The following is an 18,242-nucleotide window of genomic DNA, read 5'->3' as shown; positions in this document are numbered from 1 at the left end:
ATTGACATATGGCTTTAAAACTTTGCACACTTGTTCACCATCATGCCCCCCAACCTGTACACAGGAGGCAGTAACCCTATCAAGCATTTTGACAAAATTATGCCTCTTTTTCTACTTAGAATTTACGTTAAAGTTTGCGTGCCACCTCAAATATTTTCAAAGTTCATTGGCATCTGGCTTTGAAACTTTGCACAATCACAATCATGCCCCCAACCTATACACAGGAGGAGGTAACTCTATCAAGCATTTTGACAAAATTTATGCTCCTTTTTCTACTTAGAATTTACGTGTAAGTTTGCGTACCACCTCAAATATTTTTCAATTCAATTTATGTAAATATCTCAGCACATCATGTATTGCATTGAAATTTAATCTAACAGGGATCCATGCATGTTTCGCCAAAACTTTTCAATCCATACACCGAAAAGCGGCGGAAAAGTCGAGCGCACTGTCTCTGCATGTGACAGCTCCAGTTTAATTATATAAGTCGTGTGGACTAAAAAAGAATGAATAAATTGTATGTATTCGAACATTCTCCCTGTCTTTTTAGAGGTTCAGTTTTTGTATTCAAATGGGTTAAAGGGCAATTTTTTTAACAATCTTTCTTATTTAAATTGATCGTACGAAAAACATATTTTTCACTCTTCGCTCGCTTCGGGTTTTATGAAAACTGACAAAATTGTTTTTGTTTTTTTTCTCTCACTCACTTTATTTTTGTTGGCAAAAATCCGAGGAATGAAACATGAATTTGGTTCGGCCTAGAGGATATTATATGAACTCAGTGTAAGATTGTATTTTATTTCACGAGTGGTCACAGTTAAAAGTGTATTCATGAGTGGCATAGTCAGGAGTGGAAATATTATTTTTCTGTGACTCCACGATTGAAATAAAATACAATGTGGGGTGTGTGTGTGTGGGGGGGGGGGGGTTGGAATTCATGCTTTGCAGCCAAAGGCTGTTTGATTGTTGAGAAAGTGAATTAGTTTCATACCTATTAGAGTTGAATGTCACGTTTCCGTTAAATTTTGGGTTTATGAAAACCCCAGAGCAAATGTCGAGGAACATCATCACTGTGCCCGAAGATGCTTTTGAGAAGGATGGAGCTTAGACTTCGGAAGTTTTCTAGACAAGATGTCTGAAATCACCATGGCCTGATTGTTTTTCAATCTGCTTTTATTTTTAGCTCATCTGAGCACATAGTGCTCAAGGTGAGCTTTTGTGATCGGTCTATGTTGTTTGTCCATAAAATGTCCGTCGTCTGTCATCCGTCTTTCGCGATAAAAATTGGTTATAATTATCTTCTTCTCATAAACTGGTTCAACTGTTTTGATGAAACTTCATAGGAATGATCCTTGGTTGGTGCTTTAAAATATCAAAATTGTTCAAAGAAATGTATTCCATGCAGAACTCTGTTTGCCATGGCAACCTCAAGGAAAAGCATCAACAATTGGTTATAATCATCATCTTCTCCTAAACCCCTTGGACAATTTTAATGAAACTTTATAGGAGTGATCCTTGGTTGGTGCTTTTTCAAAAATTGTTCAAGGAAAATAATTCTATGCAGAACTCTTGTTGCCATGGCAACGTAAAGGAAAAATTTAAAAAAAATTGGCAAATACTTTGACGCCTAGTGCTTAAATAATTGGTGTGTAACATTGTCTATTGGTTATCTTCCATGTTAATTCAAATTATGCCCCTGGAGAAAAACTGGCCTCACGGGTTACAAGTTCATTATAAATACATTTTGTTAAAATCTGATAGTTAAGTAAAGTTTATTCATGAAGCAAGGGCAGCAAGTCTTGCTATATGGTCTCCCTTTTTGTTGGAGATTCAACTACTTTCTATTTTTAGTAACAAGGGAATATATTTTTATTAAGTCTTCAACATAGTCACTTCTAAGGTATTTATTACTCTTTTTTTAGGTTCATAGATTCAAATAATTATTATACACTTTATGCTTCAGAAAAAAATTCATTTTTACTTAATGATAAATTTAATAATCAGACTTCTCCATTGAACTTTATGTAGATTTTCGTTAACTTCATATGGATTATTCTTAGCTACAATCTTATCTTCTGTGTGGATAGTGAATAAGCCTTATGTAAAGAAAATTTTGAATCTTAACATTTATTAGACCGTCTCCGTGGCCTTGTGGTTAAGGCGTCCGCCTACGGAGTGGGAGGTCGTTGGTTTGATCCCGGGTCGCGTCATACCGAAAGAGGTTAAAAGTAGGTTCAAGTAGCTCCTTTGCCTGGCGCTAGGCATTTAAAGGGTAGTTCTTGGAAAAGTGGTGTACTCAGTACTGGTTCAATCCAGGAAAGTTTTATCCAGTGTATTGGTGCTTTACACCGAGCACGTTAAAGAGCCAGGAGTTCTCTTCGCAAAGAGCAAGGGTATCGCACTCGGATCTTTTGTATCTCATTCTTTTTTTCAAGTCTTCCAATGTCTGAATTTGACTACGAATTGCTGTCACTTCTATCTCATGTCACTTATGGCATTTAAACGCAATTTAAGTCGTGATGGCGTCACGGCTGGGTCAAGCCATGATGCAGCCAATGGGCGTGGACAGACCTTGAAAAACTCAAACAAGCAAACATCTTAACATTTGAAGGAAGGTGATGTTGTCCTAAAAATGGAAGAAGCGATTAGTTGAAGGTACTGAATGTGTTCTGATGTTTGATTTTTAGAGCTTAAGGCAGTTTACTGATTTTATTGGATGGTGCACTGTTTGCTGTTAGTGTATCTATACTAAACGTTATTTCAGTGTGCAAGCAATTTAACATAGTTTTGTCAGTATGCAGGCAATTGAACGAAGACCTGTCAGTGTGCAGGCAATTGAACAAAGTCCTGTCAGTGTGTAGGCAACTGAAAAAAGTCCTGTCAGTGTGCAGGTATCTTTACCAAGTGCTGTCAGTGTGCAGGTTTGAGAATCAAATTCTGTCAGTGTGCAGTCAATCATCAAGTCCTGTCAGTGTGCAGGCAACTGAACAAAATTCTGTCAGTGTGCAGTCAATCACTATGTCCTGTCAGTGTGCAGGAAACTGTGAAAAGTCCTGTTAATGTGCAGGCAACTGTGACAAGTCCTGTCAGCGATTATCCAGGCAACATGTTTCACCAGTATGTTTTTCAATATTCTTTGAGAACAAATAACGAGCTATATCGATTATAAAGGTTAAACTCTTTTACTCAGGTGAGCGATTAAGGGCCATCATGGCCCTCTTGTTTATGTTTATATTGCCAATGATCTGAACTATTTGATAAAGCGGGACCCCTTTATCATTCAGCTTTTGGACAAGCCTTTTCTGAGCATTATTTTTTTAAAAGAAAACTGAATTGATGAACTGATTATGGTAAAAAGTTGTAGGAAATTAGTCAAATTCAAAATGCTTGTGCACACAAGTATGCGGTTATAGTTTGTAGGTAGAAATGATCTACAACTCTATTACTAGCACATGTGGCCAAGTAAATATACTCAACCTATACCTACCAAATATTAAATAGTTCATGCATAAAACGGTATGTTCATTCTTCTTTAATGGCTATAATCAATCGCAAAAATGTTTGTTTTATATAAAATATTGTATAATTTGATATCAACAATTCTATACGATTTGGCCAAAGTGTCTATTACTGCACTACAGACGACAACAAAAATGTGTAACTCAACTTGTGACATACATGTACTTTGTCAAGTAAAGGGAACAAATCTAATAAAAGATGGACAAAGTAGTCCCGAGTTGTCTGTAGAGTGAAAGATAAAATATTATCGTTTCCCTCTAGCCAGAGTGAAATGTGTAAACAAGAAATGCTGCAATGCAACGAAACCAGGTTTTTAATGATTGCAAACCTGGTTTCGTTGCATTGCAGCATTTCTTGATTACTTTTGAATTTGTCTTTTTTATTGCTTTTGAATGGCACATTTTACATCATAATTGTAGTCATTTCTAAGGCAAAGCGACATATATTCAAGTGTGCTGTACTGTCCTTTAACAGCTGTTGTTATACTCCCACAAACGAAGTTTGAGGGGGTATATAGGAGTGAGCTTGTCGGTTGATCTCTCGGTCGGTCGGTCTGTCTGTTGGTCGGTCGGTCGGCCTTACGGTTTTCATGGTTTCCGGACGATAACTCATGAAAGGCAAGACAGATTTGAAAAACTTTTGGTACACAGGTGTAACATCAGAAGATACAGGTCAAGTTCGATATTGGGGCTGGTGGGGCCAAGGTCAAGGTCACTGTTACTAAAAATAGAAAAAACGGTTTCCGGACGATAACTCATGAAAGGCTTGACAGATTTGAACAATTTTTGGTACACAGGTGTAACATCAGAAAATACAGGTCAAGTTCGATATTGGGGCTGGTGGGGCCAAGGTCAAGGTCACTGTTACTAAAAATAGAAAAACGGTTTCCGGACGATAACTCATGAAAGGCTTGACAGATTTGAACAATTTTTGGTACACAGGTGTAACATCAGAAGATACAGGTCAAGTTCGATATTGGGGCTGGTGGGGCCAAGGTCAAGGTCATTGTTACTAAAAATAGAAAAATTGTTTCCGGACGTTAACTCGTGAAAGGCTATTTTTTAGAGTTAAATAAAGCAATGCATGCATGATAAAACAATATGCAGTGTGCAGTAACCTTGGAGTTATGGCCTCTTTTCAAAGGAATGGTTTCCCATTCCTGTGTCCAGGCGGCATTTGGGGGTATTCGTCACTCCTGTGACACCTCTAGTTTTTGTTTAACTGACGGATATGCATTTTTTTATAAATATGGAAAAAACACCACATACACATTTAGTTACAACCATAGCTTTTGATTGATTTTACATATTATAAACATGCATAATAACAAAAAAATCCTGTTTACTCGGGAATTTTCAACATTGCAATTAAACTTGTCTAAATTAAAAGTTACTAAACATAGAAAATGGCTGAAACTGAATATTTAGTCTGGGTTGACATATCGAGACCATACTTGTAATAAAGTAAGAGTTTATGAAGACCTTTCATGAGATTGCATTTGGCGCCCAAAGTTAATGTCACTGTTACTTAAAACAGAAAAACATTTAAAACTGAATCTGAGTTAGTTACAGTTCATTTATCATAAGTAAACCTTGTAACCGTTAGTAATATTGGATATATTCCTAATTAAATATTTACATTTTCAGAAAGACGACTGATAAAATAATGTAGGCTAGGCTGCAAGCAGTTTTCTGAGGCAAGTGGTTTATCTTATATTATGATGTAATTAATTATCTTGCCTTTTTGAATTTGTACAGTCTTTAATGAGATGAGTTGATTTTGCAAAGCTACATTTGTAAATGTCTCTTATAAAAAATAAAATGTTTATGATATTAAGATTAATTTTGGCCATTGTTAAAAAAAATGATTGACCAAGGCCCTAATTTTCAGTGGATCATTTACCTTTTAGCTTGGCTGTTGTTCAATGAAAATGTTTTGGCTATTTTGATAGCCAATAGGCATCAGCATTTTGTAAAACATTTAAATTGCCATAACTAACAAAATGTTCACGATATGTAAATGAAACTTTTTATGCATGCTGTCAGGGACAATATGCACTCTTTTAGACAGGCACATAGCTCTATTACTGTGTTATACCCCCTTTTTGACTGCCCTCCCCCCTCCAATATCTCTGGATACAGAAATAAATTCATGACAGCCTATCCAACAGACTTACAAAGTATTAAGCCCTTCCTAAAGGAAGTTGTTATGTGCTGTTCTTTTGTGATATCTATATATTAAGTCTTCTTAAGAAAAGCGTGCTTTAAATTTTGTAGGCATTTGTGCCTTCATTTAAAATTGTTGAGCATCAACTTCATTCTTGTATATTGGTTAATAAACAAATAAATAAATATTGAGGGCATTTTAAAAAGTTTACATTATTGACATTTCTATTTCAAGAGCCACTTCTGGATTAAATCAGGCAGCTTCTACTTCACCATGTCAAGAAGTTTAACAGTTGTAAGTTTCGGTTTGGTCTTGTTGTCACTGCAAAATGTAGCCGGACAACAAAGCTTTCCTTCAGACAAAGATGTGCTTTCAAAACTTGCTGTCTTCGAGAAGTACATTTACATTGGCGGAGGGAAGAATTTGTATAAATTGAATGCTAACTTAGTACCTGAAGAAATTATACCAACGTGTACGTCAAACTGTACGAACAGTGTAAACCAGCTACTTCTGATTAATGAGAATGAAAAGGAAATTGTTATCTGTGGCACTGGGAATGATGGAAATTGTAGCCAGCTAGATCTGAATACATTAGATAGAAAAAATAAAACTGGCAGTTTGAAAGTACCTGTAGATCCTCATTTTCCAGCAGTTGGCCTTGTCACTGAAGATCACAAAGATTTGATGGTTGCTCGCTCAGTTTGTGGCAATAACACATTCTTAAAAAAGGATGAATATATCATAGTCATTGCAAGTTGGAAGTTTAAAACCATGAACATACCAGAAGGTGTGAATGAAAATGGTACATTGAAGTATTTAAAACTAAAGACATCTTCATCAGGAGGTCCATCATTTTGCATTAAGTATCAACAAGTTTTAGAAGATAGTGGTTTTTCTTACTTTTTTACAAATCAAAATAAGTATAGTAATACCCATGATACAGTTTCAAAGGTATCAAGGATTTGTCAGAAGGATGAATACTATCAGACATATATAGATGCAGAAATCGCTTGTCAAGTCGGAGGAAAGAGTTATAATATTTTGACTGATGCTGTGCTTGTAAATGGAAAAGTGTTTGCATCATTTTCAAAGTCAGATGGACTTTTTGAAAGTGTTATTTGCTTTAAAGACATACAGCAGTTAAATTCTTCTTTAGTTAATGAAAAGCTAGATTTTATTCTTGGAAATTGTACTTTTGATGGAACACAAAGTTATCTGGCTTATGATGACAAATTTCAAGTGTGCGAAAATCCAGTAAGTATATGTTCATGTATTTGTTCAATCCAATTACTGCATTTTTCCTAGCACAATGCATTGTTCTAAAATCATTTCCAATTTTTATTTGATTATAGAAATATACAATAAATAGGAAACATTAATAATGCATGACTTCAAATAGATTCTTAAAATCTATGTGCCTCTCTTAGGAGTATATAATTGGAATAAACATGTAAAAGCGAGTATATTACTATGGTAGAGTCTCACATAATTCGAAACTTGACACACTATATGCTAATGAGCAAGATAAGTGGGCGGAGCACAGCTTTAGCAAACAGTACTTGAGCAGTTACCGGAGTAGACTGTCTCTGTGGCCTTGTGGTTAAGGCGTCCGCCTAGGGAGCGGGAGGTCGTGGGTTCGATCCCGGGCGTCATACCGAAATACGTTAAAAGCTGGAACAAATAGCTCCCTTGCCTGGCGCCCGGCATTTAAAGGGTTGTGATTGGAAAAGTGGTGTACTCAGTTCTGGTTCAACCCAGTAAAGTTGTATCCCTTGTATCGGTCTCTTCGCAAAGAGCTAGGGTATCGCACCCGAATCTTCTATCCCACTCTGTTTCTTCAAGTCTTCAAATGTCTGGATTTGACTGCGAATTGCTGTCACTTCTTCATTTTATGTCACTTATGGCATTTAAACACAATTTAAGTCGTGTTGGCGTCACGGCGGGTTCAAGCCATAATGCAGCCAATGGGCGTGGACAGACCTTGATAAACTCAAAACAAACAAGACTGGATTAAGTGTAAAATCGTTCTGTATTTTCACATGGCAATATGCAATGTTATTGTCGATCATTACATGATATATCTACTTTAGCGAATTATAACAAAAGTTTACTACACGTTCTGAAATATGTATATTGGTATTCGAATTTTCAAATATTCAATCGAAAGAATTGCCTAATATTCGAATATCAATTTTGCCATTCCTTTGCATCCCTTATTTAAACCCAACACGTCTTAGTTAAAAATGCAAATCATTAATAATTCAGAAAGTCACTTAATATGCATTTTTTGTAATGACGTTGTGAGTGCTAAATTTAGATTAGATTATAAAAGTTACTTTCGGTTTTGTTGCATTTTGTTATTGTGATGAATACATTTTTAGGGGGTCAAAATGTAAAAAATATTAAAAGAAATCATTTGGATATACATTACAAACAAATTACAAAGTTTACATAACTGAAGCATAATGGCACTTTTAATGATACAAAAAATATATGGCATGTTTTACAATTGAGTGAAAGATAAGAGCAATTATAATGTAATTGTTTGCTCTCTGTTGCAGCAAAATTTGACTGAAATTACTTCACCAGAGTTCACCTGTGCTGATATACCATATGAAACCACTCATAACTACACGCGTGTGATTGGAAAAACAACAATACCATTCAACTATAGTGATACCAATGTTGAAGGAAAAATCACAAAATTGTTTACAACAACTGTCAATCAAAAATCAATTTTGTTAGCTGGTACAGAATCAGGACATGTTATTCAGGTTTGTGGCTTTAATTTCATTTTTACCCCTTTTTAGATGAAATTTAATGAATAATGAATTATAAAACCCAGCGCTCTTCAGTCTTTATACTTGTTAATTGTATTGTGCGCAAATATGCATAAAATTTATATGCATGTATGCACACATTATTGATATTTCCATCTACCTTATTCAGATCCTTTCATAAAACATGTATACATATCTATATCCAATGAATAGTGTAATCCATAAACATGCTAATGTTGCCAAAGATGAAAACATATTGAGACTTATATGTTGCATACTTTTGTTTCTTGTGGCACTGTTACTCATTTTTAAAACAGCAACCATTCTTCAAAATGGCCAAAGTGTGTTACCAGCATGTTAACTGAACCAAAAAATGTTGTATTCAAATATCATTATCATTTATCATTAAGAGGAAATACTCTTGAGAAAATAGAATGCTCATATAATATAAATTACATACATGATTGTATAGACTGAGTGATGGATCATACGCAGGTGACTGCCAGACTGAATGAAATAAAACGAACACCATTATACAAATGAGTTTTGAGAAACACATACTCATTTAATCATTTCTAATCAATGGCTCTTAAGGCTATCGTTGGATTCTTACCATAATGTATTTTGGCAAAGACTTTTTATACCCGTGACAAAGAAGTTGACGTGGGTATATATACTCTGTGGTTGTCAGGGTCAGTCAGCTTCGTTACAATTTTCCTTGTCCACAACTTGAAAACTACTGGATTGAATAAATTAAACTTCAAATGATGATAAAACATAATGAGAGGAAGTGCAATGTACAAAAATATAACTCTATATTAGCTTATAACAGAATTATTGCCCTTTGTTACTTTTTCTTGTCAAAACTACTTGATGGAATTCTGAATAAAATGCATACAGTGATAAATCTTAATGAGAAGAATTGCAATATGTAATGACAATAACTCTCATTTAGCTGATTACAGAGTTATTGCCCATTGTTATTTTTTCTTGTCTAAAGAATAGTATGAAAACTACTGGATGGAAATCACTTAACTTAATACATTTGTAAAACACAAAGAGAGGAAGTGCAGTGTACATGAACCATAACTCTGTTTCAGCCAGAAATTTGCCCTTTGTTACTTTTTCTTGTCAGGAGCATAACTACCAAACTTAACTGTATGGGTTTTTATAAAACCTAATGCAATGATAGAACATAATGAGAGGAAGTGAATTATGTAAGAATCAAAACTCTATCTCAGTTAATTACAGAGTTATTGCCCTTTGTTACTTGATTTTGTCTGGGTATAACTTGAAATCTACTGGATGCAATTCAATTAAACTTCATTCAGTAGTGAAGTAAAATGTGAGGTGTACATGAACCATAACTCTATTTTAAATAAAGGAATGATTCTTGTACATTGCACTTCCTCTCATTGTTCTTAAAATACCATTGTATGAAGTTAAATTAAATTCCTTCCTTTAGTTTTGAAGTTATGATTTAGACAAGGGAAGGAAATGAGCAATTAATCTGTGATTAGCTGAAATAGGGCTATGAATCTTGTACATTGCTCTTTCTATCATTGTACTTAACCTTTGTATGATGTTTATTTCATTCCATCCAAAAGATTTCAAGTTATATTCCAGACAAAAAAATAAACAAAGACTCTCTTTCAAAGAAATAGTTTCCCATTCCAGTATCCAGACTGCATTCGAATGTATTCATCACTCATGTGACAGTTCTAGTTTTTTTCTCAAGTCAAATGTGTTAATTTTGTGTGGACATATAATGCAAAACATTGTGAGAGTTATTGTTAATTTCAAAATAGAAATTATTTAAAAATAGGAACTCGTAGTAAAACTTGATTCTTGCTCTTTGACATTCCCAAACTAAGCCTATAAATTTTACTAACTGATATTATATTTATGACTATCCAAATGAATGCGGGAGACATATTGTTTCTGCCATGTCCATCAGTCAGAAAATCCGTATGTCACACTTCTTTTCTGCTCAAAAACATTAGAATTCTAATCCTGGAACTTCATATAAAGTAGTCAGGTTGGTCATGACCAGTAGATGACCATTATTGTTTTTGAGATTAGGTCAAAGGTCAAGGTCACCTTGTGAAAACTGTTTCCGCTCAATAGCTGAAGATTGTTTGGGTCCTGGAACTTCATTCTTGTTATTTAAGTTGGTCCTGACCAGTACTTTACCCCTATTGATATTAAGTTCAGTAAGTCGAAAGACACAGTTGCAGTGACCTTCAGGTAAAAAATATATGTTGGCAGTGACTAAAAAGCTAAAAGATGGTGTCCGCTCAATAACTAAAGAACGCTTGCATGAAGGAACTTTATACGTGGAATGCTAGTTGGTCATGACAAGTAGATGATCCCTAATTTTGAGATCAGTAGGTTAAAGGTCAAGGTTACAGTAACCTCAAGATGAGAAAATGGTTTCTGCTAACTTACCTTGGAACACTTGCACTCAAAAGCCTCATACTTGGTATGCCAGTTCAGGTCATGACTAGTTGATGATTCCTTTTTGATTTTGGTATAAAAAGGTCAAGGTTGTGGTGACCTTGAGGTAAAGAAACAGTTTCCGCTGAATAACCTAAGAATGCTTGCACTCAAGAAATCTATTCTTGGTATGCCAGTTGGTAATGAATAAATGATGACCCATATTGATTTTGGGATCAGTAGATCAAAGGTCAAGGTTGCAGTTAGTATGAGGTAAAAATGCTGTTTCCATTCAATAATTAAAGAACGCTTGCACCCAGGAACTTCATACTTGGTATGCCAGTAAGTCATGACTAGTTAATGGCCCATATTGATTTTCAGGTCAGTAGGTCAAAGATCAAGGTGACCATGAGGTAAAATGACAGTTTCCATTTAATAACTAAAGAATGCTTTGGCCAAGGAACTGCATGTTTCACTTGTTTGTTGGTTTCAATAAGTAGATGACCCCTATTGATTTTGTTAGTCAGTCACGGTCAGACTGATCTTCAAGTCGAAAATAATTTGTCGGAAACCAGTCCGTACGTCACACTTCTTTCCCTTCAATAACTTAAGAACGCATGGGCCTGCGAATTTCATACTTAGAATGTAGGTTGGTTAATAAAATGTTTTAAAGTTTTCATGGGGGGAATGCATCACAAATTTGTAGATTTAGGTCCCAGAGCTGGGCAATAAGTATGTTACAAGGTTTAAATTCAGAAATGAACTTGGTATGCCCCTGAAAGGCTGTTTGTCTGTCTGTTCATCACCTTGGTTTCCAATTAAGAGTTTGTATACATGGTGCTAGTGACCAGCAAGCAATTGAAGCCTATTGATTTTGAGGTCAGTAGGTCAATGGTCAAGGCTGTGGTGATCTTAACAAACTGAAAATATATTCCCAATAATTTCAAAACGCTGGTGCTAAGGGACTTCAAACTTTGTTTCGCAGATTAGTCATGAACAGAATATGAGCCTCATCGATTTTTAGGTCAATGGGACAAAGTTGAAGGCTGTTTTGAACTTGTGCTGTAAATTTGTTTCCGAAAAATAACTGAAGAACGTTGGTCCAAGAAACCTCAAACTTGATCAAATGTTAGGTTCAATAACTGATGAACACTTGTTCAATAACTGATGAACACTTCACTAGAAACTAGGATGCTTGGTAGGATAATGTTTCTACACAGTAAGCTATAGTTTTAGGAGAAAATGTGGGTATATTATTTTGGAGCCCTTTAGTAATACATATTTGTTTGGTATTTGCCAAATTTCCATTGAACTAAAATTATATTTAAGTTGCCAAGCCCTTAAACCGCACAAAATAACTATTGATGAATTCAGTTGAATGGCAGTGAGTGTATCATGGCAAAAAGAATGGGTCAATCAATTAAAAAAGAAATGTTCAGTAAACACAATTAAATTTTCTTACATCAATCATGTAAAATAATGTTCTTCTTGTTTGTTTTCTAAAAAATCAATGAAGGTTTACTTTTTTCAGTATTCTGTCTTAGAAGATGGCTCGCTGCACAAATATGATACTAGTAGTGTACCTATTAGCAGCAGCAGGGAAGACAAACACATTCGTGACCTCTACCACTTTCCCGATGGTGATGCCTTATATGCACTAACAAATTCCAAGGTCAAGTATAAAAATCTTCCTAATTTTAACAAGTGCAAGTAAATTCTAGTTTTTAATCATAATGGATACAGAATGTTTTCGGACTATAATTGGAGATTTATTTTTCACATCAAGGGTCCATTCCAATCGTTTATCTTTTTTAAAAGAAATAAAGAGGAATTGGCATAGCCTTGTTTGATACAAATGGGATCATCATCTTTGTCATGTTAAAAAACACAAACTTTACACGAATGATGACAAATAATTGATTGTTGAAGATACACAGATTCATAATGGCGATCCTTCCTATAAGTTCCTATATTCTGAGTAAACTAAGTCTAAGCATATGTCGGCTTTAATGACAGTCTATCTTGATTTCTTTTCAGATCTCCAAAATAAGTCTGAGATCTTGTTCTGAGATTGGCGTATCCGTGTGCACACAATCTGAAATAATGAAGTTGAAAGACCCTCACTGTGGTTGGTGCGTTTTCAAAAACAAGTATGTATAGTCTTAAGCTTTTCCTCGATATGTCAAGTCTTAAAAAGTGTTTGTTTCAGTAGTTTGGTTTGTTTGAACTTTCTGCTACTGAGCCTGTTTCTGTAGTTTTTACTACTAGTCCCAGCGTCGGCATCTGTGTCGGCATCGGCGTCTGGTTAAAGTTTTAGGGCAAGTCAGGATTTTCACTTATAACTCCAATACCCTTCATTCAATTTACTTTATTCTTCACACTGTTGTTCAGGGCCATCACATAATGAGGTTAGGTAACTCAATATTATCATTTCAACATATTATGGCCCCTGATTGACTATGGAACTTAGGTTAAAGTTTTAGGGCTGGTTGGGATATATATTAATAACTTATCCTTCATTCAAATGACTTGATACTTCACACAGTTGTTCAGGATCATCACACAATGAGGTTACATAACTCCATAGTCTCCTTAATACAAGTGGCCCCTCATTGACTTAGAAACTTAGGTTGAAGTTTTAGGGCTGGTTAAAGTTTTAGTGCATGTTGGTTTGTTAGTTCGAATATTCAAAGAATAAGGAGGGCTTTACTACTCGCCCCAGCGTAGGCGTCAATGCCCGTTTAGTTTGGGGCAAATTTGGATTTTCACTTATAACTTCAATACCTTTCATTCAATTCACATAATACTTCACACAGTTGTTCAGGGCCATCACACAATGAGGTAAGAAAACTCCATATTATCCTTTATACAAATTATGGCTCCTGATTGACTATGGAACTTAGGTCAAAGTTTTAGGGCAGTTTGAGATATTTATTAATAACTTTATAGTTACCCTTCATTCAATACACAACAGGATCTATACAAGATTGCGGTATGAATATTTTAGGCATATTAAATAGTATGCTATAAACATTAAATTAATTTTCATAGCAATATAAAGTGCTGAAATATTCTTTTTCATTTCAGGCTCTCAAAAAAGTCTGAATGCATACACAAATGGATTTCATCTGTGGATGAGTGCATTACACTTTCTATAAGCCCACAGGGAGTAAAAGTTGGGGAAAATACTGTAAGATAATTTTATATTCTTTATTCTTGTTTATTGATGGAATAAAGAAATTTGAGTTTGATATAATGTTATAGCCTTTGTGTTTTTATAATGGTGTCTTAAAAACGTTTTACCTCTGCAATATCTCGAAAGCTGACCCAGGCGGGCAGTATGGCGGGTGGGCGGCCGTTAACAATACTGCGTTAAAGTTTTCATTTTATGTATAAAAAATCAAGAGTTTTTATCCAATGGTTATTAAATTTGGTCAGATTATTTGTCAGCATGTTATCTTGAATATATATGAATATGGGTCATCTTGAGTCAAAAACTAGGTCAATAGGTCAAATATTTTGAAGAAATACTTTACAGTAATTTATTCAACAATCTTTATCAAATCTTGATGAAACATGGTCAGAATGCTTGTCTGCATTATATCTTGCACATTTTTAATATGGGTCAACCCGGGACAAAATCTAGGTCACTAGGTCAAATCTTAGGAAAATCATTTCCACGTCGTAAATTCATCATTTTTTTTTCATATCTTGATGAAACTTGGTCAGAATATTTGTCTGCATAATATCTTGCTTATTTTTTTATATAAGTCATCCCAGGTCAAATTCTAGGTCACTAGTTCAAATCTTAGGAAAATATTTCCACATCATAAATTCAACAATTTTTGTCAAATCTTTATGAAACTTGGTCAGAATATTTGTCTGCAAAATATCTTGAAAGTTCTTTAATATGGGTCATCCCGGTCAAAATTTAGGTCACAAGGTCAAATCTTAGGAGAAAGAATTCCACGGTCATAGAAATTCATTATTTTTTGTCAAATCTTTATGAAACTTGGTCAGAATATTTGTTTACATGTTGTCTTAAACATTTGTGAATATGGGTCACCGCAGACCTAAAACTAGGCCACTAGGTCAAATCTTAGGAAATATTTTCCCGATGTCATAATTTTTTTTTTATGCTTACCAAACAATTTACCTATCAATATCAGTCAACAACAAGATTCAATTGCTATTTTATAAACACACATCCCAATCATGAATTCCATATCTACCAATATTTTTCAAAAGTTTAAATTTTAATTAACTTTAAAAATATTTGTGTACATGAAATCTTAGTTGATAAAGTGTGTCATCTAGGGTCAAAAACTTGGTCTCTGGGACAGATCTTATTATATTGGAAAAGCTGATGTGTTTATAAAATGTTCAAATGGAACAGTTTCTGTTGATCAGGTTATTTGTATGAATGATATCTCCGATAAGTATAAATATAGGTCTTTTTGGTTAAAAATATTAGGTCACTAGCTCAAATCCTAGGTTTGCAAAATTGCATCGTCCAAAAAAAATCCGGCTTTAATGCGGCGTTGTCGCATTGGCGTCTTGTTGTTGTATGCCTTTGTGCAGTTCCTAACATACCAACATCTTTTATGGCTTTTTCTATGTTTTGACATTTGTTTATGCTAGAAATAAGAATGCAGTATCAATGAATAGTCACACAGTGAAAAGCAGTTCTCTATTTCAAAACATAATGGTAATGATTTTACCAGGTTATTTAAGCATGTTCCTGAAAATATATTGCCAGAAATGAATTGCTTTAAAGCTGCACTCTCACAGATTGAACGTTTGGACAACTTTTTTATTTTTTGTCTATGAACGAGTCAATTTTCAAGATAATCCATGGAAACCAGTTATTTTAGATTGCTGACAAAAAAATAGATCTCAGATTTTTATATTTACGTTCAAATATTGATGTAATATGCATTTTACTTAAACCGTTAGTAACGGTTTAAGATATTAAACATTAATTTTCGAATGGAAATATGAAAATCTGTGATCTGATATTTTGTCAGCAATGTTTTATCATTGGTTTGCAGATATTTACGCAAAAATTTGCTCATTCCAAGACAAAAAATAAAAAAGTTGTAAAAATGGTAAATTTGTGAGAGTGCAGCTTAAAGTGAAAGTTATAAATAGGTTTTAAGTGATATTTTATATAAATAGTGTGTCAAATTAAATAAATGGCGGGTAATATTTATAACAATATTATGATAAATGAATTAGGGAAAGTATTTTTAATGTGATGCTTTTGTGTGTGTTTTTTTCAGATTGACATTGCAATAACCTCCGACTCCCTCCCAAATAGGAATTTTACATGTGCAATTGGTGACATCCCAGGCAACAATGAGATGGCTGGAGTAAAAAACCACACATGTTCATTAAATGTGTCAAAATGTATGAATACACATTTCTTTACACTTGGAAATGTACGGATATTGACATCATTTTTATGCAACATACTTATTCATTATAGTCTATTTATAATACTTAATTTAGCGTTAAACTATCAATTTTTACCACAATTTCATTCATTCGGTAAACAATTACAGATACATGTAATTACCTAGAAAATTATTGTTAAAAAATAGATCTTTTTATTTTAAATGTGTTGTGGTGATTTTAGAGTGTGCTTGGTTTGCAAGTTGCCTTGCCAAAAACTTTATTTCATATAATGATTGTGCATTGTTACCTCCTTTCAGTCTTCTTCAAATGTCAAAACCTGATCTTGCCACATTTTATTTTGTTTGAAATTTACTGCCCAACGTTCTTCTTTTAAAGAGATTCTGTAATGTTAATATATTTAATGTTAAATAGGAGAACAGATCTATATTTTGCACTGTCAAACATCAAGTAAAATACTTTGAGCCTCATGCAGTTTTGGCCTGGTTGACATTATCTTTATTGGACTTACATTATATGCTATCATACTTCATTTGGATCTGATATTTCTGCATTTCTGATAAGTTCATAATTATTGTTATATTCGTTTAAAGCTGACAGTTACTGAACCAAGCTTTTTTTACCTCAACACCAAGTGCATTCTTTTTTAGGTTTAATTAAACTAATTGTTTGTCTTTTTCTTCAAATGTCCATACTGTTCTGTAAGATGTAGGGGTTTTGTATTGTTTATTTTATTGAATAAGAGTGTAAGTTCACCTTTTTTGTTGTTACCATCTGCATTGGCCGTTGAAATGCTTTAACGTCTGACAGGCATCTGCATTCGCCCTGAAAATGCTTTAAGCACTGACAGGCAGGCGTTTACAAGCTAAATGGTGTATTTACGCAGATTATATTATTTAAGATTTTTGGAGTATTGTTAAGCGTTAAGTCCCAATTTCTTGAACAATTTGAATTCCTTTATAACATAATACTTTGCTCAATAGTTTTGTTTTGGTATTTACTATGTAATTTTCTCGTTTTATATGATTTTTTTATTTTATAAATTCAAGTTTATTTAAGCCAGTAATTTTGCTAAATCAAATGAGATACGGCAACCAGTTATTTCAAGAATTCAGGGACCCTGAACTTTCTGGACTTTAACTTCTTCAAATCATGCACCTCGAGTATTTATCTCCTTTATTACTTTGATTTATGACTAGGTCGATTTTATGTGGAAATGCTATAAGCAAAGAATGTTACAGTTTTACAGGTCATCCTATAACTGATATTTTCAAATCTAGTTTCAGCAAATCATAAAATCACAACAATTCAACTGTATGAAGAAACAGGAACATATCTTATTGCTGAAGCACCTTTTCTATTCTTCAATTGCTCAGTGTACAAGAAGTGAGTAAAAAGCTTAACTTTTAAATTGGTAAATGTTTTTGAGTGATAAATAAAGCACTGTATATCCTTATTGTCATTTTTTGACATGCACGCCCTTATAGATGTGCTAGTTGTCTTTTGTTGGTCTTTTCGTTGGTTTATTTTCAGATTCTGCAACTTTATAAATACTGCCTTAACTTTTATAAAAGACACTGTTTCGATGAAAATCATTACATTAGCGCTATTTGTTCAATCACATATTCTCAGGCAACTGACATATTTAATATAAGCCATACTCTATCGTATAATTTAGGTCACAAACCACCTATGATGGTGATAGATCCAAACGCAATACATGACTAATCATCAAATTTAGTGGATTTCAAATATGCTTTTATTTCCAGGTCATTGTTATGATTTGTTTTGTGTTGTATTTTGTAATTCATGTCGCATAATACATGTAGCTCATTTCTTTTTTTCTTGGAACGAGTCAATTTTCGCGAAAATCCATGGAAACCAGTTATATTAGACTGCTGACAAAAAATCAGATCACAGATTTTT

At 34.0% G+C, this 18,242-nt stretch overlaps 1 protein-coding gene across 1 annotated transcript in view; it reads left to right on the top strand.

Annotated features, from left to right (window-relative positions):
* Nucleotides 1-5,923: 5,923 nt before the first annotated feature.
* LOC128217878 (plexin-B2-like) overlaps nt 5,924-18,242 on the top strand; it is a 72,866-nt gene continuing 60,547 nt past the window's right edge. The window contains exons 1-7 of the mRNA XM_052925313.1: nt 5,924-6,939; nt 8,247-8,459; nt 12,433-12,573; nt 12,939-13,051; nt 13,989-14,091; nt 16,184-16,310; nt 17,597-17,702. Of these exons, the coding sequence (XP_052781273.1) occupies nt 5,959-6,939; nt 8,247-8,459; nt 12,433-12,573; nt 12,939-13,051; nt 13,989-14,091; nt 16,184-16,310; nt 17,597-17,702 (1,784 nt within the window). The 5' untranslated portion in view covers nt 5,924-5,958. The remainder of the gene's footprint in view (nt 6,940-8,246; nt 8,460-12,432; nt 12,574-12,938; nt 13,052-13,988; nt 14,092-16,183; nt 16,311-17,596; nt 17,703-18,242) is intronic.

Source organism: Mya arenaria, chromosome 14 (genome assembly GCF_026914265.1).
Source record: "Mya arenaria isolate MELC-2E11 chromosome 14, ASM2691426v1".
In the NCBI taxonomy this organism is placed as follows: domain Eukaryota; kingdom Metazoa; phylum Mollusca; class Bivalvia; order Myida; family Myidae; genus Mya; species Mya arenaria.
The sequence above is the reverse complement of the archived record's forward strand: the minus strand, read 5'-3'. Positions and strand labels throughout refer to the sequence as shown.